The following is a 22,076-nucleotide window of genomic DNA, read 5'->3' as shown; positions in this document are numbered from 1 at the left end:
ACAAGCCCCTGCAGGCACCAAATGCTGCCGCGGTCCCTTTAACTGCCAGGGACAGCGCGGCTTGACTCAGCGGCAAAAACTGAGTCAGGCAGCAAAACGGAGCTCTTCGCGCACTTCCCAGGTGCCGGCAAGGCTGGCTTACACGTGGCCCTGCGAGCCCCAAAGCTGCCGTTTAGAGGCCGACACCCCCGCACACCCGGGGACTGGTTTGGACTCTTGGCCCACAGAGGGGGAATAGGATTGCCCCACAGGGCCCTCTCCAACCGCCCGGACAGGGAGACTGTCTCCTGGGCTGCAGCCTATGAATTTAGAATATCCAATTACAATCCAATTAAGTTAATAAAAACTGTAATAAATATTTTAAACAATCCTTTCCTACCTAAGAGCCAAAAATACACAGTGCTTGGACCAAAAGACTGAGAGGAAACTGGGAGCCAATGGGAAAGGAGGAAGGTTGAAGAATTTCCCTCAGTCTAATGGACCAATCAGGCTGTGACAAAACCCTCATGTGACCCCTCCCTCTACTCTACTGGAAAATGTAAGAATTTACATTCCTCATCATTACGAATCTTCCACAACTATGTGGACATGCTGAACCCTAATAGACCCAGAATTATGGAATGCCTAATTTGGAAAGGAGTGAAAATACAAATTGTGTATTGTCAGAGACAGGTACAACAGAAATACAGCTGCCACAGGGCATTTTATTAATCAAAGCATTGCCAACTCAGGAACTTAGTCTAATGGTTAGAACATCAGGCTAGAAACCAGGAGACTGTAAGTTCTAGTCCTGCTTTAGGCATGAAAATCTGTTGTGTAACTTTGAACTAATCACATTCTCTCAATCCAATTTACCTCAAGGGCGGTGGTTGTTGTGGAGAAAATAGGAAGAAAAGGTGTATTAGGTATGTTTATAAAATTAATAAAGGCAGGTTAAAAATAAATCAACAAATACATAAAACTAAAAAAGCCATTCTCCCTCTTCCGAGCACTGAATTCATTTTTAGATACCAGTATTCAAAATTAACATTGAAAGTTTAAAGTATATTATATATTCCAATAGGAAATAGATCCTTGAAAACAAATCTGGCATCTGCCTTCAAGCCCAGCTTCAAAAGTTTCAGGTGTACCGTACAATTGTCCCAAGATAATCTAATACAGAATGGAGCAAAATATTTTAACATTCAACATATTCAAGAGTTATGGGAGAGGAACAGGTTTTAATAGAGAAGACTGAGACTGATCTGGAAGTTGTTTTAAAAATGTCAAGCTACAAGAATAATGCTACACTGGGCCTACAAAAGAAACAAGCTGATGTCTTTATAATTAAATGGGATATACAAACAACTAACAAGAGAGTGTTGTGCCTGTGGGGGCCGGGCGGGGTTGGGAGAGAATCCAGGGGTATCCAGTGGGTGGGGCAGTGGGTGGGAGGCTAGTCCTGCAGGATGGTGTGGGCCGGGCCAAAGTGACTTGGGCTGGCCCCTTACAGTTTCCAGGATGGCCGCGCAAGCCGAATCTGACTACATCACGGGCAGGATCTGACCTGCGGGCCTTGAGTTTGACACCCCTGCATCACACCAAACTGTCTCTCATATTGTTATCACGTACCGTAATCCTTTACTGTAACCTTTAATGGACTTTTGCTGCTTAGGTTTGAAATGATGAGATTTTTAAGGATTAGCATAAGGAAACGTTGTTGATCCATTGAGTAAGTAGATAGACAGTAAATAGAGATGGGGGGGGGGGCACTCCAAAAGACAACCAGGGAATTAGAATTGCCCCCAAAAGAAGAGAGAAAAATCAAATCTTTTGAGTCTCCCTGACTGTATTATCAAAGATCTAAACTGAAACTGTTATTTAGAGAAAAAACTAGTAAATACAGCAAATAAAGTAATGTTATGATCAGAACAAATCCTAAACTAAATCATATAAGAATATGACTATTAAGGAACTGAAATAGCTTCAATATTTTATATAAGCAAAACCTTATAACTGTTTTTAATAGATAGCTTTCTTCTTTTACCTAGAGAGAACTATAAGAATTGAATGCCAGAAATCATAATTTGGGTTGTATCCCTATTGCTTTCCTTCTCTAATGATGCTAAATTTACACTTTTTCATCAACATTTAACTATGAATCTTATTTGAAAAAGTGATGCTTAGGTTTCCAGTAGATTAGAAGAAATCCAACATGGCAAATTAAAAAAAAAGAAACAATGTCTGCTTAATGTAAAAAAGAGAGTAAATAATCAATCTATAAATAATTAGTCTATATTCAGATCCATTATTTGCTCAACCTTTCTTTAATTAAAGTCATACCCTTGGCTGGATATGCTGGGATTTGTAAACCCAGCACAACTTGATTCATTGTTTGAATGCTGCCATACAGCATTACAGTCACAACTGATATTGAGATTAGGGTTTGCTGACAACACTACATGGCTACCAAGAGTGGAGCTTTATTTGATGCATGTTTAAATTCTTTTTTTTTTAGATAAGAATGATTATTATGAATCATTATAATGCCAATTCACTAAAAAATCTCCTACATGTTAGAAAAGATAGACATTTGCACCATTCCACATCCATGAAAACTGTAATTCTGATAAGGTTGTGTTCTTCCTAAATATCACTTTTCTTTGGATAATGCTCCCTCTTCTGGACTAGCATTACCAGTGCTGCTGTTTTCGCTACACATATACTGTACATGTGTATTCTTTTGTTCTTCCTGAAACTCAGTAGTGTTACTTTTCCTCTGGAAATTATTATGCTGACATATTATCAATGAAATGAAATAAACTGAAGACAAGAAAGTGATGTTACCAACAACCTTGGCAATAATTTATTAATATAAAACACATTATGTTTGATTCAATTAGGCTAATAAGCATTTTCTCTGAAATATTCATTTTGTTTCTTATACACCAAGAACTGATGTCTGGAGTCCTTTTTTCCCCCATGGCAACCACAAACATAGGACACTCAACATTTTCTGCCATAGGAATATATCTATATATATATCTATATATATCTATATATATCTATATATATCTATCTATATCTATATCTATATCTATCTATCTATCTATCTATCTATCTATCTATCTATCTATCTATCATCTATCTATCTATCATCTATCTATCTATCTATCTATCTATCTATCTATCTATCTATCTATCATCTATCTATCATCTATAGATATATTCCTATGGCAGAAAATGTTGATATATATATATATGCCTTCTTTTTTAGATATACAGTAGAAGTACCTTGACTGAGATGCCCAATACATGTCTTTGAAATGCACATCCAATTCTGTAGACTGTCTTGTAGTTCTGGAAAGCAACAAACAACCTTTGTCCAAAAATAATATATATATCACGTTTGCTCAGAGATGCTGTTTGTGGCATTCCCTGGCACTTTACTTGATACGGACGTTTCAGCAGTCCGTGGAGCCTGCTTTGGGAGACGGATAGGCACATAGATATTGGAAGCGCAGTGTTCCTTAAGGTATTCTCCGCCTTTCTCTTCGTAATCTTTCCTAGTTATCCAGCCTTCTTCACGGTTCATGTACTCCAGTGCCCAGTCCCGAGCTCCATGCCATGCATCAAGAACAGGATTAGAAGCAAGGTGCACCTGCATGGCAACAAAAATATCACACCATAGAGACAATTTATAAGTAAAACTATTTGGTAGAAATAATTTCAAGAATTGTCTTTTCTTGAATGAAATGTCTGCTTCTTACTTGGAAAGGACAGATAGGTTCTCATGAGAATGGCTCTTTATGAATTCTTCAGTCTTCACTTTTCTAGGGAGGTGTCTATGGGACTCCCCTTAAGGAATATTTTTATGGAATTTTTTTTCCTTCTGAAATATGTGGTTATGTTCCTGCAAATATAACAGGTTTCTATGGCATGGATTTTTAACATTCCATCATTTATATGATTGCATTTTTATTATTTGTGTATTTGTCAGTTGCTGTATGCACACTGATAAATAGGAAAGTGGGATATATTTAAAAGCAAATGTTTCAAACCTTCTGAAAATAAAATTATCTTGTTGGATAAAATCAAAGGTCCATCTGTTTCCTCAGGTAGCCGACTGAATTCTTTTAGGAAGCATACTCCCAGTAACTGTATTAATAGCAGGCTAGAGTCACATCTTGGTGAGATCGTTGGCACATACATAAATAATATAACACAAAAGCTGAGCATAACCTGATGGTGGAACGCTGAATATTTCAATATATATAAAACTTTTTGAATTTTCCCCTTCAATTGGCAAAGACAATACCCTACCTGAAAGGGTGATTGGAATGGCCTCATTTCAAGCAATTCTTTCTGGATTCTATCTTTCATTCCAGGATACATCACATTTCCACCAGTGAGGAAGACATTCTGGACAAGCTTTTCCTGTTGATCTTTAGAATATCTTAAAAAAGAAACAAAATCCAACCGTGTTATTAAAACATTTAAGGTTTTATTTTTGACTGACTATTGACCCGGGAATCTGCCAGCAATAGCTTAGTTCCCTTTCCCCTGAAGTATTTTACCTATGATACACATCTCTAAAAGCTAAACCACCCTCCCTAACCTAGATTTTTCAGATTTTTATGTGAAGCTCATGTATTATTGCTGAAAATTCAGGAAGTTAAATGGCGCCCGGATTGGCTTAAACCTCAAAGATTTCCAGAGTATAAAGCTGTGAAGTGCAATGCTTAGAATTCGAAGATAAAAAAGGCACTAAAGAGCATGAAAGGGTGGAACATGGCACTCATCTGCACCTCCTTAAAGTAATCAGATCTTAGGATCCTTGTGGCTATTCTCTGTGGCACTCTTGTGGCATACACACCTCTGTGGCATACTTCATCCCATGTTTGCTACAAATATTGATTCTCAACTTTTAGCCCTACAGGTATTTTTTTAAAAATCAAAGTTTGATTTTTTTTTCTCCTAATTTATAAAATCTTCCCAGATGATAAAAGCTTCTGTAAATTAACAGTATGAGAAGAATAAAATTCACAGATATTTTCAAAATCACTATATAAGAAACTCACTATTATCAGTCTTTGATCAGATAATTGTTGAACTCTGATGAAAAATTAAGATTTTTTTTTTACTAAACTGGAAAATAATAATAATTTCTTTGTCAGCTGCAATGGCAACTAACAACTATAAATGGTTATAGCGAACTTCAGGTTTTAACTCTTTTTCATTCTTCCCCTGCTTTCCTTACTTAAAAGAATGGTGTGCCTGAGATTGTGGTATCGGTCATTTTTTGTGTGTAGCATTAATCCAGTTCTAGCACAACTTTTAAATACAGTTACTATGACAGCAACACACTGACCAGCATTTTCTAAAGTTACACAAGAGCAGGATGTCACCGAATGTGTCAAGTATATAGTTCTATACTACTCTTATATATTTTCTTGAAAATATACCCCATGTAATAGGGGTAGAGTTTACAACACATATATTAACCCACAATGCTTTGCTTAATGTGTAACTTGGCTTTCTCAGAACCTGCAAATGCAAATCCTCTTCTCTTATTTAAAAAAAATAGTAAGGCGGCTAATCTGAAAACAAATAAGTAAAAAAAAACAACAACACTTTTTTTTACCTGTCCAGGACAAGCTGCATGGTTTCTGCTATCCCAGCTTGTTCTTCTCCTATTAGGGATGGCTGAAAGACAATTTCAGGAACTCGGATTCTCTCTGTGCCAAGAAAGAGCTGATGATACTCTGCCAGATTAAACACGGGCTGTAAAAACATGAAGATTCAGGAGAGCAATGCTTTAGAACAGGCGTGTCAAACTCAATTTCATTGAGGGCCGCATCAGGGTTGTGTTTGACCTAGGAAGGCTGGGGGTGGCCATGGTGGGGGTGGCCAGATTGACATCACTTATGTCAGGGAACCTGTGGTGCCAAGTGCTGAGGCAGGACTTCCCTGAGACCCTCCCTCCCCCTCATTATAATCTCCTTCCTTTCCTTTCCCTCCCTTCCCTCTTCATTTTTTCTTCCACCTTCTCCTCTTTATTTTTCCTTCCTTGCTCATCTTTCCTTCCTTTTATTTGCCAGTGAAAAACGGAGACTGGGGGTGGGGGCTGTTTCCAAGCCAGATCTAAGCAACCCATGGGCTGAATCCGGCCTGTGGGCCTTGAGTTTGAATTTAGAATATACTGTCTCTTCTCAAAGCACTTTATCAGAGTTAAAATTTGGATTGGTCAAGCTCCAGTGTATTTTATCTCCTTCCCTCACACATGTCAGATTTTCTTTTTGCAGTGCAGCCTTTTTGCAGTCATAGCCATTCCACCTGATGGCAAAAAGGGAGATTTGAAAAACACAATCCACTGAACCGGACTGAGATGTTGGTTTCTCTTTGAGAACTGTTCCTTTCTGTGGCTTTCTACCTAGTCATTTGGGATGTTGTGAAGAGCCAGGCCTGCATTAAGTTCTTTCTGTATTTCACCCACATGCTATAGTCCTCTTTTTTCTCATTGTTTCTATATTTGCCGGAAAGAATGATATTTTAAAATGTCTGTTGTGGTACTGTAGAAATAAATAGTTGAAACTAGGGCTTCTACACGAGATAATAATTTCTCCAAATTCATTAGCATCTTTAACTGCTTATAATTAGACACCACTAAGAATTTTAAAAATTAACTCCATGGATTTTTATTTCATTTTGGCTCCTATCAAAAGATCAAATTTCCCTTATAGGACAAGATGATTCACCTGTTGTGATAATGATGATGTTATAGTTCATCTCTTTGCTCTACTTTGCAAGGCATTGATAGGATAAATTATGTTGCAGGCTTGTTTCTGAGTTGTACAGTACAGTAATTTAATAAAATGACTGAAATAATTTACTTGTTGAAAAGAAAATTGGGAAGCTTTACCATGTGAACATTTCTACTATTTTAATTGTAAGCCTGTATAAGGTATTTACATAACTAGAAAATTAGATATAACAATAACATAAATATTTCTTGTCTGGCAACAAAAAATTACTCAGCAGCATGGATTACACTCATTACAGTAATTGAATCAAGACTACAGGTACTAGAACTGGTCTTATAGCTTAAAAATTGCATATTTATTTTATTATTTTATTTTATTGAACTTATTAGTCGCCCCCTCTCCCCACAGGGCATATAGGAATATCACTCTCTTATTTGGCAAATTAGGACATATTTTTTTTAAATTATCTTTCAAATAGCAATACAAATAAATATAACACAGCAAGTGTGATCCAAAAGCAATCAGATATGCTACAACTGGATTGCACTGACAAGATCTAGTTTGTAACACAAAAGCTATGGCTAAATCTTAATACGATTTAGACGAATTGCAAGTCCTTCAAAGCTGTTCTGGCTATATATTAAGTGAGTCCAGTATATTTGAAGAACAGTAAGTTGGGAAAAGGCAATTTCAATCTATATTGGTAGAATTAGTATTGCATGATTTTAATTTCTCCCTTACCAGTTTAAGCGGAACTTTTCATAGCTGAAATCCTATATGTTTTGCCATCTGGAAGCTAACAGCTGAGTGACAAGCAGAAATTCACTGTATGTTTTATACAGCATTTAAAACATAATTGCAACCTTTGAAATCCTCAGCCATAAGGCTGACATGCAGGAAAAATACTATGCCTAATAATGCTAATGCCACTGCAATATCTAAGGTAAAGTTATACCTAATGAATTTCTGACTGCTACACACATTTGTGCCCCTTCAACTGAAACTGAAAAACCCATTTGCCTCATGACGTCCATGGCTAAAAATGGTAAAACACAAACAGCAATACTGTGACCTAAAAGTATTGCAGTTAGAAGAAGCAAAATGAAGGTGATCCTACTCAAACAGAAACAATCACAAGAAGACTGCTGAAAGGCAAAGGCCTATGAGGGGAATAGATCCAACCTATCCCAGAAACAAGAAATTAAATGATTCACTTGTTATGGTTGCCCTCTATTTTCCAGGTATCTTTGTCTGTCAGATCCCTTTTCACTCCAGAAATAAAGATTTAAAAAGGCAGAGGAAACTGAAACTGTATTATCTCTCCCCCCCCCCCGCAAAATTATTATTTTTTAACAGAACGAGAAAAATAATGCATCATAACAATATTAAACAGCATTATTTATATTAGTGCTGAAATAACAAAGAATATTAATTTCTCACTGAACTGCTTTCTTTTCCTCACAGCATCTGTTTCTACTTCCTGACTTTTTGACACTTTTCCTCTTGGCAGGAACACACATAAGTAATTAGGATGTTTCCCAGTACTTCCTTCATATCAGACACCACGTGTAACCTCTGGACTTCACAGTTGTTTTGGGTTAAATTATTACAGGAAATTCCCTTTGTCTTCCATGTTCACAAGTCAGGACCCCAAAATACTCATCAACGATGTCATAACATAACAAACATGGTTAAGCCTAGTTAAAGAAGGCATTGCTGCCTTGACACTTCCAGCTCCGATTTCAATTGCATACAAGTGGATTGCAATAAAAGAAAACAGCAGATGAATTGCTTTCCAAAAAAAAAGATTTAAATATGATTGAGACAACATTTCTGCTTATGTCTTCTCCCACCCCATCCCATCCCTGGCACAGCAAAGATTGGAGAGAGATTTCAAGGGAGTAAAGTTGTTTTGTCTTCTACATATTGAGAGCAATGCAATTGCATGAGTAACGGGAAAGTTTCGGGTAAAGGATGTATTTATCTATAGCAATCACACACACACACACACACACACACCAAACAAAAAATTGCAGAGGAAGAGATTCTAGTAAAATACTGTAAACTCTTTGCTCTTCTAAACATCAAGAGCACCTAGGGCCAGCAGCCCAAGGTTTGGAGCCATGGGTGTGCTATGCAAACAGCTCACAATACCCTTTCCTGCTGCCAGTGCAATCACACTCTGGTGGTGAAGGGTCAGCAACAAGGAGTTTGCATACAGAAATCACTTGCTTTTCCCCTCTCCCCTCTTATGGAGCAGAGAGATTGGAGAAAAAAAAGATTTCAAGAGAGTGCTGAAAATTGCCTAAGTGCCTGCAGCTCCCAGCCCAGATCTACCAATGCGATTGTTTTGCTTTCAATGTGTAAAAGAAACAAGCCACTTACTTTGTTGCAATTCCTATATGTCCAAGCAACATGGAGTGGGAAGGGGGGGGGGGAATCCAAATGTCAGGCATAGGGCAATGCAGACTGACTGTAATGGTTATAATGTGACTGAGGGACATTGTGAAGGTCATAAATGGGCTATATAGTTATTTTTTTCAGCATCCTCATAACTTTGAATGGTTGCCAAATAAACGGTGGGTAAGAGAAGTACCTATACTGCATTTGGAGCTCAACGAACTGAATATTAGCATAGCAAGATGGAGGCCATTGCTTTGACAAAGTCAGCAGAAGGATTGCACTGGACTTGTGACCAAAAAGCCTGTGAAGTCCTAAAGTCAGCAGTTCTTGTGAAAGGTAAAATACAAATCAGATTTAATTCTCCTTTAGCAAAGAAACCCAACTTTGGACTAGTCTCAACCCAATCCAATTCACAGAACTGTTATTATGGGGAAAGCAGAAGGAGCAAGTATTATGCATGTTGCCTTAACCTGTACAAAATATAAGGTGGAATATAAACCAAATACATGCAAAAAAACCGCACCTTCTCTGCTTAGGAGCAGCTGTGGGAAGGGTGAGAACTTTCAGCCTGAGTCGTTTTCTTTCTTCTTTCTTTCTTTCTTTCTTTCTTTCTTTCTTTCTTTCTTTCTTTCTTTCCTTCCTTCCTTCCTTTCCTTTCCTTTCTCCCTCTCTCTTTCTAATATGTTTACATATTTTTGTCTTGTCTTTATTACTTTGTAAGTAATTCAGGACAATGAACATACATACTACTACTTCCTCCTCTTATTTTCCCCATAACAACAACTCTGTGACGTGGGGTGAGCTGAGAGAGGTTGACTGACCCAAGGTCAGTCAGCTGGCTTTCATGCCTATGGCAAGATTAGAACTCACCATCTCCCATTTTCTGGATCAGCATCCTCACCACTATACCAAGCTGTTTTTGAAACAGGCAGGCTGTTTGAGGTTTAGCAATTTCTTCTTATTTCCTATGAAATTTCCATATGCAAGGATGTACAGAAAGAAATCCACAAAGAAGCCACTTTATTGTCCAACAATAAAGCTCAAGAAAAGGATTTCTACTGCCTTGACTGCAATTCTCTCTCCCCCCCCCCCCCCACTTTAATACCAGGAAATAAGGTAATTGTTTTCTGGAGGACAGGCTGTAGAATGCATGAATAAAAAGGTTCATTCATTCTTCAGCTGTGACTAAACTGCTGGATGTGGAAAAACATTCTTCCAATGGAATTGGGTTTTTAAAAACTTCTACTGCCAGACAAACTGAAGTTTTTCAGAACTCTAACTGCCACATAGATATCAAAAAAAGAAAACCACAAATAAGTCCAGACAAACTTTCAAAGGTTAGAAGATGCCCTTAAAATCATAGTGAATTGGATGTAAAATGAACAAGGCTGGAAGTCTGGAGGTGGTTTCAAAAAAATCACTGGTAGCTTTATGTGGGAGCTTATAATATAAATTTTGAGCGTACCAATTTCAAAGAGCAGGAAACTATGGCAGTGATTTTCAGAAGCAGCAATCAGAAATGGCTGTAGTATCTCTAATTCAGTAGTTGCATGCAGCCTATTAACAGTCATAGCCTATTTACCCATGAACTACAGTTATTCTATTGACGTCATTATTAGATTTTTATTCTGCCTTTTTATATGTAATTCAAGCTGGCAAGCATACCTATTCTCCTGCCTCCTTTTTTCCCTAAAGTCACCCATCTGGCTTTCATGCCTAAGAAAGGCCTAGAATTCCCATTAGGGTGTTCTGCTTCCCAGGACAGCACCTTAACCGCAACACCAAGCTTTTAACAAAATAGGCACACTGTTTGTGATCTAGCAATGCTCTTTTTATTTCCCAGAATGGTTGACCTAGAACTTCTTTTAGATGGATCATATAGAGCTATGATGGCGAACCTATGGCACGCGTGCCTGAAGTGGCACGTGGAGCCATGTTGCCTGGCACGCATGACATTACCCGTTCCTCTTCTGGATTTCTGGTGACGATCAGCTGGCCCTTGTGCATGCGGAAGTGCCAGAAACCAGAAGAGCTGATCATTTTCCAGCGTGAACATGCACGCCAGCCAGCTGACTGGCATGTGCGCAACAGTAAGTGGAAAATTTGCCGGCTGGAACACATGCAAGTGCCAGAAACCAGAAGTACATTTTCTGGTGTGCACATGCCCCCTGGACAGCTCCTCTTCCTGGTCGTGGGCTAGACGAGCCCATGCAAAGTGCTCCCTTTTCGGCACTTGGTGCCAAAAAGGTTTGCCATCACTGATATAGAGGTTCATTTGAAGAAAATTTCAGAGTTTAATAGAATTTATTTTCAGCACACAGAACTGTAATTTCAGCTTTGTATCGATAGGATTTAGAAAGCCAGGAAGCATTTCTTACCAAACACAATCTCAGTTTGTCAATTATCCAGTTTTAGATTATGACAGTTCCAACTTTAGTATGAAGAAAAAAAACCCCATCCAACATTACCTTTCCTCCCTTCCCCCTCCCTCTTTCCCTCTCTCTTCAACTTATTTACTATCCGTTTTTTCCAACCTAACTGACTGGGTTTCAGAAAGCAAATAAGCAAACATTTATCTGAAACATCGAGATTATGTCCACTTAAAAACAAACCTGGACTGTAGTAACTGGTTTTTCAACTTCAGGTTGCTCTTCAGCAAATAACGGCTCAAAATCATTTACACTTTCTACATCTTCCATGGATTGTTCGCTGACCAATGGATCAAAGTCAGGAATCTTGGAAGAAAAAATATTAGAACTTATTTCAAGAAACGCAAAACACATAAGGAAGAATGAATATGTTATGTTGTAAAAGGTGTTGTAACCAATTAACCAAACTAATGCTTTTTTTTTTCTGAAAGAGGCAAATATTCTTAAAATTCCAAATTAAATAAATCTTATTTCTTTCAGAGTAAAGTTCACACTAAAGCCTTTGAAAGCAAGTTTTTAAATTTCCAGTCATTTTAAATGGAGAAGTTTGATGTTCCAGCAATATTCCTCTGTTCCAAACTGTGGTCATTTCATTTCAAGCAGTCTCTAATAGGGTTAACCAAATTTTCAAGATGCGTCAGGGTTGTCATATTTTTAAACTCACTAGTAAACTCATCAAATGTTTCATCCTCATTCCTGTTAACCCAACCTTGTTAAATAAACAAATTAAGTTTCGAATGTGAGAAAAATGGTAATTTCAGCTGCAACCGTTTTTATTTTATTTTTATATCATATTTAAAAATCGACCATTTCCCTCATAGAGCGACTGTGGAGGTTATCATCCAAAGGAAAACACAAAATAACTGCTAAATTGAAAGAACACATATGAGCTCACATACATAGTAACTAAAGGTATCATCAAATAAAAATTAATTACTAGATTAGGTTTTAAATCTACGGTTGATTATTTTTAAAAGGTATTATGTAACACTGGGGTCAGGAATTACATTCCAATAATGTATTTTTTTTCCAATTGCACTCCAAATGTACTATTATTAAATGTGGCAAATATGAAAAAAATAATTTTCACAACTTAAAATAAAAATGTACATGTAGATATTAAACATTCCTTTGCATGTAAGCAAAATGCACGCATTAAATATATTGCTTGAAAGATGTAATTATCTTCAAATCATAACTCTTTCCCCCCAAAGATGTGCAAAAAGCATTTAAGAAAAATGTTCAAGGAAACAAATCTATATAGCAACAATAATAAAGGAATTCAGCTACCATGAAAAACAGAGGCTCAGAGTGAAGCCTGCAAAGATGTTAACAACCCATGAATATCCATATACATTTATGTTCAGGGACACATCCTGCTTTTTTCTACTCTTTTTGCCATAACTTGACATAATAGTTCTACAATTGCATGATTCTAAATCTAGCAAGAATCCTTGTACACACAGATCATTTTATAAGGTTCAGTGATGGCAATTCTGCTAAGTATACTTATTGAACTAAATATCTCAGAATTAGTAGAGCGTGTATGTACCTACTTTGTTCCCATTTCCTCAATCATTACTACAAGATATGTTCCATATGCACCTGTTTCAGTGTCCTGAGCTTTTTTTGATAGTGAAACATGAGTGGTTGAGGAACAATAGTAAAAAGAAAAACTTGTCACACTTCCAACTTAAACAGGCGTTATCTTCTTACCCTTTGGCCTTAAGTAGGCATTATTTAATCTGTGAATATAAATCAGTTTTTCTGAAGAATGCAAAAACAAAGTTGTGTAAATAGATAGGGCTACTAAGAACTGGGATTAGAAAACATGAAAAATTTAACTTGTGTTGCTTATATTTTTCCACCTTGCATTCAGTACTATGTAAATCTGTTCAATCTTCATGGGTTTCTTTTTGGTTGGTTATTTTAGGAAAGAACATTTCTCCCCCTTACAATTTCCCCATAGTTCCCCCCTCCCCCCACAAAACTCTATAAGCCTACTGGAATACATTTGTTTTTCAGAAAAATGTTATTGAGTATCATCATCTTGTCATGCTGCAAATGACTTAAGAACAGAATTAAAAATGAGAAGACAAAGTAAGAGACAGAAATGTGTACACTTGTGTGAAGTTGCAATACAACCAAGAGTTGAAACTGTTTCCCAAATATTGTATGATACCTCTGGCTTGCTATCCACAACATCCACTTCAACGCTAACTTCTGCCTGGAGGATTTTCTGCTTAGTTTGCTCAATGGCCAGACTTAGCTTGTGGATATAAGACTGGAGTTCCTCAGCAGAGTCCATGTTAAGTTCCATCAAAGCTTTGTGAAACTGATCCACCTGACCATCTTCTAGAAGTTCCTGCAAAAGGAAGCATTAAAAAGAATATAGTTTTATTAACCTGATACCAATCACTAGCCTCTGCTGTTTGGAAAAGAGAACCAAATTTATTCCTAAATAAACCACTTGTTATTTTCTGGCAACTGTTTAACATCTTTCATTCCTTCACTGAAATAATATGAAAATGACCCTCTGTGAACAAATATTTCACTGAGAATACAATTGTAAGAATAATCCTCCCCCAGCTTCTCATTTTTCACTTCCTCCAAACTAAAACTACAACTCCAGCAATGCATGGAGTTACCTGAACATAAAGAAGCCTCTCCAGTCTTTCTTGATCCAGCTGAAGCTTTTCTTCTCGACGGCGAGCATTAAGTTCCTGAAGCCGTCGAAGTTGTTGCTGCCGTCGCTCTTGCTTCTCCTCAGATGTGACAGTACTCCCGAGGAGCTTATTTGAAAAAGGCAGCTGCATCTTATGCACATTGTTCTCATAGTATTCAGGTGATCGCCACTTTTGCATTTCTGTTCAAATCACAGTAATTATTTTTGCTCAGAAAAACCATAGTAATAATTTTTGCTCAATACACTCCTATTCAAATGCCCTGAGAAATTAAGAAAAAGCAATGTAGGATATTTGGGGGGGGGGGGTGTCACAGGAGAGAGAGAAAACTAACTTCCACCTGATATTTAATAAATAAATTGCCTGCTGTGGGGAAACCTAAATGGTTTTTGTGGTATTGCACCAATCTATATGAACAAAGAAACAAGAAGAAACTGTATTTATCTAATGCCAGAAAACAGAAACTGCAGGGGAAAATAGTATTTTCTGAGAAAATTCCAGTGCAAACCAAGACGCCAGAAAAGGCAAACGCATACATTAATGAAACTTAACAATCAGTATGATCAAAATTGGGGAAGCAACTCTTCTCATTTTCTTTATAAAATGGCCTTTGTAAAGCCAACTGTTGAGTCAGATTGTGTGATACATCCAACTTCAACAGTTTAGGATCTAACTACCTGGTTCTTCTTAGATCTCAAATAAAGATCTAAGAGGTCACAATTAGGTTCTTCTGTTGATTTCAAAGGAATCAAATATGGATCTAGCCCACTGTGCTTTATTTTTATTCCTGATGTAGTTGCACATTTCTGGGCAGTTCACAAATCTAAACCAGAGATTAGCAACATCATAAATAAACAGCATGACCCTGATAAAAAGTAATTCAAATTCTTAAAAAAGCATGCTGCCGAAAAGATGGCAGAAAAGTGCAGCAGTTGATCTCTAGAGACTTGTCAGAACTGCCATGTTTTAACAGCTTTCTAATAAAGCCAAAAGTAGAGTTCAAATGGATTTTAGGGTGGGTGAAGTACTGTATTTTCTGAACTATAAGATGCACCGGTGTATAAGACGCACCAAGATTTGGAAGAGGTAAGTAAGAAAAAAAAGGTTTTGCCTTCCCTCAGCCCCCAGCAGCACTCTGCAGGGTTCAGCAGGGCTGGAGCAAGGCAAATATGTCCCTGTTTTTTACAAAGAAAAGGGCAAAAAAATGGACTGTTTTTTGAAACAACTGAGGCTTTTTTGCCTTCCCTCAGCCCCCAGCAGCACTCTGCAGGCTTGAGCAGGGTCTTTTCCCGTGTAAAATTGAGACTGTCTTGGCAACGTTTCGGCGAGGTCTCACTCGCCATCCTCAGGCTGGTGTTTTTGGCTTAAAGCGTGGCTGGAGCTGGTATATATATGGCTCTTGGCAGTTTATATTTTTTCATATTGTATATTTTACAATATAAGAAAATACATCCAATCATTCATGATATACAGTAAGTTAAGGAAAAATATAAAAAATGAAGCAATCTACCCCTATATCTAATCCTTATATTACTATACTAATCATTTGGCTTTGTGCTCATTCTTAAAATATAAAATTGCAACATCATAGAGCAACATGCATTATATTGATGTCTATTTTTACAATGCAAACACAGCTCTCTCTATTCATTTTTCATCTCTCTATTCACTCGAAACACATTTGTTGATTTAACCAACAAATTTAGCTGCTACACCCTGTTTGCTGAACTTCCTGGATTGAAGAGCCATGCAAGAGTTTGTTCCACTAATTCCAGATATATAAAATCAAAGCATGTTAAATTATTTTTATTCTTTAGATAAGGCTGTGGTTATTTCATCCTATTCACTGAAAATACATTGGCTGCATTTATATTAACACATCATTGATTTAACTGTGTTTTTTGGAATAAGCCACTGTGGCTGATTTACACAGCATGCTAGCCTGGTCCTTTAATGGAATGCAAATCCAAACAAAACCAACTGTGCTCTGCCATTCAGTTCAGGAGACTCCTACAACATATTTCTACCTTCTTTTGATTAACAGGATATCAGCTTTTTGTGAAAAACTAATGCTACTAAACTATTGTTTGCAATTCTACATACTTTCCTATCTCTTTAGTAATACAAAATTCACTCTATTTCTTTAAAGACTGCCAAATGATGTATTTTACAAAATCAGATGACACAAAGGAAATAAAGCTAGATAATAACTGTTAACAGCAATGCCTTACCTTCTTGATAATCTTCCGCGATATAGCTGTGCTCATGGAGTATTTCTTCCACCCGGCTAAGTGTGATTGCAGCAAAATGCCCTGGATATTTCAGTTGCAGGAGACGCTGGAGATAAAGAGCTGCCTGGCATCCTCCAAGATTTATGCGCTTACAGTTTCGTGCATCTAATCTAACATTTTATAAAAATGGAGGAAAAATTAGGCTGTATGGAACAGTTTCATTCTCTCTATCTGAACCCAGGTTCTATAGACTTTTCAAGTAGCCATTTATGTCATGTCCACAATTGATATTATCATCAATATTGGTTAGTTTTCACTCATGTAGTGGAAACTCTTAATCTTCATTACTTGTGGCTACAGAAATAATTAAAATATCCCAATTCACCAAAAAAATAAAAAACAAATGCTTAAAATAAAAATTATTCAAGAGAGAGAAGCCAATTGAATAGAAGAAAGACATATTTAATCCACTCCCAAAGGCTACATAAGAGATTTAAGACAACTAAGAAGAAGGATTGATTTGGTTTTCACTCTCTGGCAGAGCATTAAATTGGGTGAGTCAGAAAAATGATAAGCAGCCAGTGTAAGTAATACTGAACAGAAGAATGAAAATTAATTTCTTCTATAGTTATTTTTAACTGCCATATTTTGTACCATCTGACATTTTTAGCACAATAGATTATTAAAATCAAGGTTGAACATCATAAACATAGAAACTAAAAAACTAAATAAGCATAGTATTCTTTAAATAAAGACATTGCTAACCTCCAAAATTACATGTAAATAGTGGTTGTACTCAGAAACTGTTCAATAAACTTCAGTGGCTGCATTTATTCAATAAAAGTTCAATAATAATTATTCAATTAGTATTCAATAAAAGTTCAATAAACTTCAATGGCTACATTATACAACACACCAAGGCAAAACCATAGAAACCATTATAATGTTTAACAGAATACTGGTGAAACTTGAAAAATTAGAATATCGTGCAAAAGTTCATTTATTTCAGTAATGCAACTTAAAAGGTGAAACTAATATATGGAATAGACTCATTACATGCAAAGCAAGATAGTTCAAGCCGTGATTTGTCATAATTGTGATGATTATGTCTTACAGCTCATGAAAACCCCAAATCCACAATCTCAGAAAATTTGAATATTGTGAAAAGGTGCAATATTCTAGGCTCAAAGTGTCCCACTCTAATCAGCTAATTAAGCCATAACACCTGCAAAGGGTTCCTGAGCCTTTCAATGGTCTCTCAGTCTGGTTCAGTAGGAATCACAATCATAGGGAAGACTGCTGACCTGACAGTTGTGCAGAAAACCATCATTACAATACAATACAATACAATACAATAGCAAGAGTTGGAAGGGACCTTGGAGATCTTCTAGTCCAACCCCCTGCCTAGGCAGTAAACCTTACACCGTTTCAGACAACTGGCTATCCAACATCTTCTTAAAGGCTTCCAGTGTTGGGGCATTCACAACTTCTGGAGGCAAGCTGTTCCACTGATTAATTGTTCTGTCAGGAAGTTTCTCCTCAGTTCTAAGTTGCTTCTCTCCTTGATTAGTTTCCACCCATTGCTTCTTGTTCTACCCTCAGGTGCCTTCGAAAATAGTTTGACTCCCTCTTCTTTGTGGCAACCCCTGAGATATTGGAACACTGCTAACATGTCTCCCCTAATCCTTCTTTCTATTAAACTAGACATACCCAGTTCCTGCAACCGTTCTTCATGTTTTAGCCTCCAGTCCCCTAATCATCTTTATTGCTCTTCTCTGCACTCTTTCTAGAGTCTCCACATCTTTTCTACATCCTGGTGACCAAAACTGAATGCAGTATTCCAAGTGTGGCCTTACCAAGGCATTATACAATAATACAATAGCAAGAGTTGGAAGGGACCATCTTCTAGTCCAACCCCCTGCCTAGGCAGTAAACCCTACACCGTTTCAGACAACTGGCTATCCAACATCTTCTTAAAGACTTCCAGTGTTGGGGCATTCACAACTCCTGGAGGCAAGCAGTTCCACTGATTAATTGTTCTAACTGTCAGGAAATTTCCCCTCAGTTCTAAGTTGCTTCTCTCCTTGATTAGTTTCCACCCATTGCTTCTTGTTCTACCCTCAGGTGCCTTGGAGAATAGTTTGACTCCCTCTTCTTTGTGGCAACCTCTGAGATATTGGAACACTGCTATCATGTCTCCCCTAGTCCTTCTTTCTCTTAAGCTAAACATACCCAGTTCCTGCAACCGTTCTTCATATGTTTTAGTCTCCAGTCCCCTAATCATATAAAGTGGTATTAATACTTCACGTGATCTTGATTCTATCCCTCTGTTGATGCAGCCTAGAACTGTGTTGGCTTTTTTGGCAGCTGCTGCACACTGCTGGCTCATATTTAAATGGTTGTCCACTAGGACTCCAAGATCCCTTTCACAGTTACTACTGTTGAGCAAGGTACCACCTATATTGTACCTGTGCATTTCCTTTTTGTTGCCTAAATGTAGAACCTTACTCTTTTCACCATTGAATTTCATTTTATTAGATAGTGCCCAATGTTCAAGTTTGTCAAGATCCTTCTGTATCTTAAGCCTATCTTCTGGAGTATTGGCTATTCCTGCCAGCTTGGTGTCATTGCAAATTTGATGAGTTCCCCATTTATTCCCTCATCCAAATCATTGATGAAGATGTTGAAGAGTACTGGGCCTAAAACAGAGCCTTGGGGTACTCCACTGCATACTTCCCTCCATGTAGATGCAGTTCCATTGAGGACTACATGTTGAGTGCGGTTGGTCAGCCAGTTACGAATCCATCTGGTGGTGATGCTGTCCAACTCACATTCTTCTACTTTATCTAGTAGTAGGTTATGGTCTACCTTACCAAATGCCTTACTGAAGTCCAAGTAAACTATATCGACGGCATTCCTCTGGTCCACTAATTTTGTCACTTTGTCAAAGAATGCAATAAGATTAGTCTGGCATGATTTGTTTTTGACAAACCCATGTTGGCTTTTGGCTATTACTTTGTTTGCTTCTAGATGTTCGCTAATTCATTGCTTGATTATCTTTTCCAGAATCTTTCCTGGTATTGAGGTCAGGCTGATAGGTCTATAGTTTCCTGGATCTGTGTTTTCTCCTTTTTTGAAGATGGGAACCACATCAGCTCTTTTCCAGTCCTCTGGTAGTTCCCCGGTGCTCCAGGATCTCTGAAAGATAGAGTTCAGTGGTTCTGAGATCTCGTCTGCCAGTTCCTTCAGAACCCTGGGATGTAATCCATCCGGTCCTGGTGATTTGAACTCATCTAGGGTAGACAAGTGCTCACTTACCATTTCTTCCCTATTTCAACTTGTGTTCCTAATCTGATTTTTGTGGTGCTGTTTTTGATAGGTTGGACTGTTTTATCCCTTTGTGTAAAGACAGATGCAAAACATGAGTTAAATAGTTCTGCTTTCTCCCTGTTGCTTGTCACCTTCTTGCCACTTTCTCCCAGCAATGGACCAATTGTTTCCTTAACTCTTTTCTTGCTTTTAACATGTTGGAAGAAGCTTTTTTGTTATTTTTTACTTTTGTGGCAAGCCTTTCTTCATTGTGAGCCTTAGCTTTCCTCACTTCATCTTTACATGCTTGGGCTATTTGCTGATATTCTGCCTTAGTTATGTCCCCCCCTTTCCACTTTTTGTACTTATCTTTTTTGTCTTTTAATTTGTCAGAGAGTTCTTTATGCAGCCATGCTGGTTTCTTTTGGGAGCTGTTATTTTTCTTTTTCATTGGTATTGTGCTAGACTGGGCTATTAAAATCTCATTTTTCAAAATTTCCCAAGCTTCTTGAGTTGTTTTCCCTTGAGGATTCTCATCCATGGAATTTTTCCCAAGCTCTCTCTAAGTTTATTGAAATTAGTTCTCTTAAAGTCCAAGTCTCTAGTTTCACTTTGTTCTACTACTTGTGTTTGCATAATGTTGAATTCCAATATTGCATGGTCACTTGCCCCCAGGGTTCCTGTGGCTTCAACACCTTCTATCATTTCATCTCTGTTAGTGAGAATTAAGTCCAATATGGCTGATCCCCTTGTTCCCTTCTCTACTTTTTGGGAAACAAAGTTGTCTGCTAGGTTTGTTAGGAACCTGTTGGATCTTCCACTTGGTGCAGAGTTTGTTTCCCGGTTGATGTCAGGGTAGTTAAAATCCCCTACTACTATTGTGGTGTGCTTCCTACATACCTTAGTTAGCTGACTAGCAAAAAGTTCATCTACTTCCTCTGCTTGGTTGAGTGGCCTGTAGTATAGACCTATGGCAATGTCATTTCCCCCCCCAACCTTTAATATTGACCCAAATGCATTCAATCATTGACACCCTCTATAAGGAGGGAAAGCCTCAAAAGGTAATTGCAAAAGAAGTTGGATGTTCCCAAAGTGCTGTATCAAAGCACATTAATAGAAAGTTATGTGGAAGGGAAAAGGGTGGAAGAAAAGGGTGCACAAGCAGCAGGGATGACCGCAGCCTGGAGAGGATTGTCAGGAAATGGCCATTCAAAAGTGTTAGGGACTTTCACAAGGAGTGGACTGAGGCTGGAGTCAGTGCAACAAGAGCCACCACACATAGACGGATCCTGGACATGGGCTTCAAATGTCGTATTCCTCTTGTCAAGCTGCTCCTGAACAACAAACGTCAGAAGAATCTTACCTGGGCTAAAGAAAATAGATCTGGTCTGTTGCTCAGTGGTCCAAAGTTCTCTTTTCTGATGAGAGCAACTTTTGCATCTCATTTGGAAACCAAGGACCCAGAGTATGGAGGAAGAATGGAGAGGCACACACTGCAAGATGCTTGAAGTCCAGTGTGAAGTTTCCATAGTCTGTGTTGATTTGGGGGGCCATGTCATCTGCTGGTGTTGGTCCACTGTGCTTCGTTAAGTCCAGGGTCAATGCAGCCGTCTACCAGGAGATTTTGGAGCACTTCATGCTTCCTTCCACAGACCAGCTGTATGGGGATGCTGACTTTTTTTCCAGCAGGATTTGGCACCTGCCCACACTGCCAAAAGCACCAAAACCTGGTTCAATGACCGTGGGATTACTGTGCTTGATTGGGCAGCAAACTCGCCTGACCTGAACCCCATAGAGAATCTATGGGGGATTGACAAGAGAAAGATGAGAGACATGAGACCGAATAATGCAGAAGAGCTGAAGGCCGCTATTGAAGCATCCTGGTCTTCCAGAACACCTCACCAGTGCCACAGGCTGATAGCTTCCATGCCACGCCGCATTGAGGCAGTAATTGCTGCAAAAGAGGCCCAAACCAAGTACTGAGTACATATGCAAGCTTATACTTTTCAGAGGTCCGATATTGTTCTATGTACAATCCTTGTTTTATGTAATATTCAAATTTTCTGAGAGTGTGGATTTGGGGTTTTCATGAGCTGTAAGCCATAATCATCACAATTATGACAAATCATGGCTTGAACTATTTTGATTTGCATATAATGAGTGTATCTTATATATTAGTTTCACCTTTTAAGTTGCATTAATGAAATAAATGAACATTTGCACGATATTCTAATTTTTCGAGTTTCATCTGTATATTACAAATAAAGTCACTAATTA

General features: G+C 37.9%; 1 protein-coding gene across 1 annotated transcript in view; it reads right to left on the bottom strand.

Annotated features, from left to right (window-relative positions):
* Nucleotides 1-2,817: 2,817 nt before the first annotated feature.
* The window catches only part of ACTR5 (actin related protein 5), a 28,868-nt gene continuing 9,609 nt past the window's right edge, over nt 2,818-22,076 (bottom strand). The window contains exons 3-9 of the mRNA XM_081949361.1: nt 16,491-16,660; nt 14,224-14,441; nt 13,758-13,940; nt 11,759-11,881; nt 5,624-5,763; nt 4,303-4,435; nt 2,818-3,640 (exon numbers count right to left, since the gene is read on the bottom strand). Of these exons, the coding sequence (XP_081805487.1) occupies nt 3,383-3,640; nt 4,303-4,435; nt 5,624-5,763; nt 11,759-11,881; nt 13,758-13,940; nt 14,224-14,441; nt 16,491-16,660 (1,225 nt within the window). The 3' untranslated portion in view covers nt 2,818-3,382. The remainder of the gene's footprint in view (nt 3,641-4,302; nt 4,436-5,623; nt 5,764-11,758; nt 11,882-13,757; nt 13,941-14,223; nt 14,442-16,490; nt 16,661-22,076) is intronic.

This window comes from Natrix helvetica, assembly GCF_964273705.1.
Source record: "Natrix helvetica genome assembly, chromosome: 3".
Lineage (NCBI taxonomy): Eukaryota > Metazoa > Chordata > Lepidosauria > Squamata > Natricidae > Natrix > Natrix helvetica.
The sequence above is the reverse complement of the archived record's forward strand: the minus strand, read 5'-3'. Positions and strand labels throughout refer to the sequence as shown.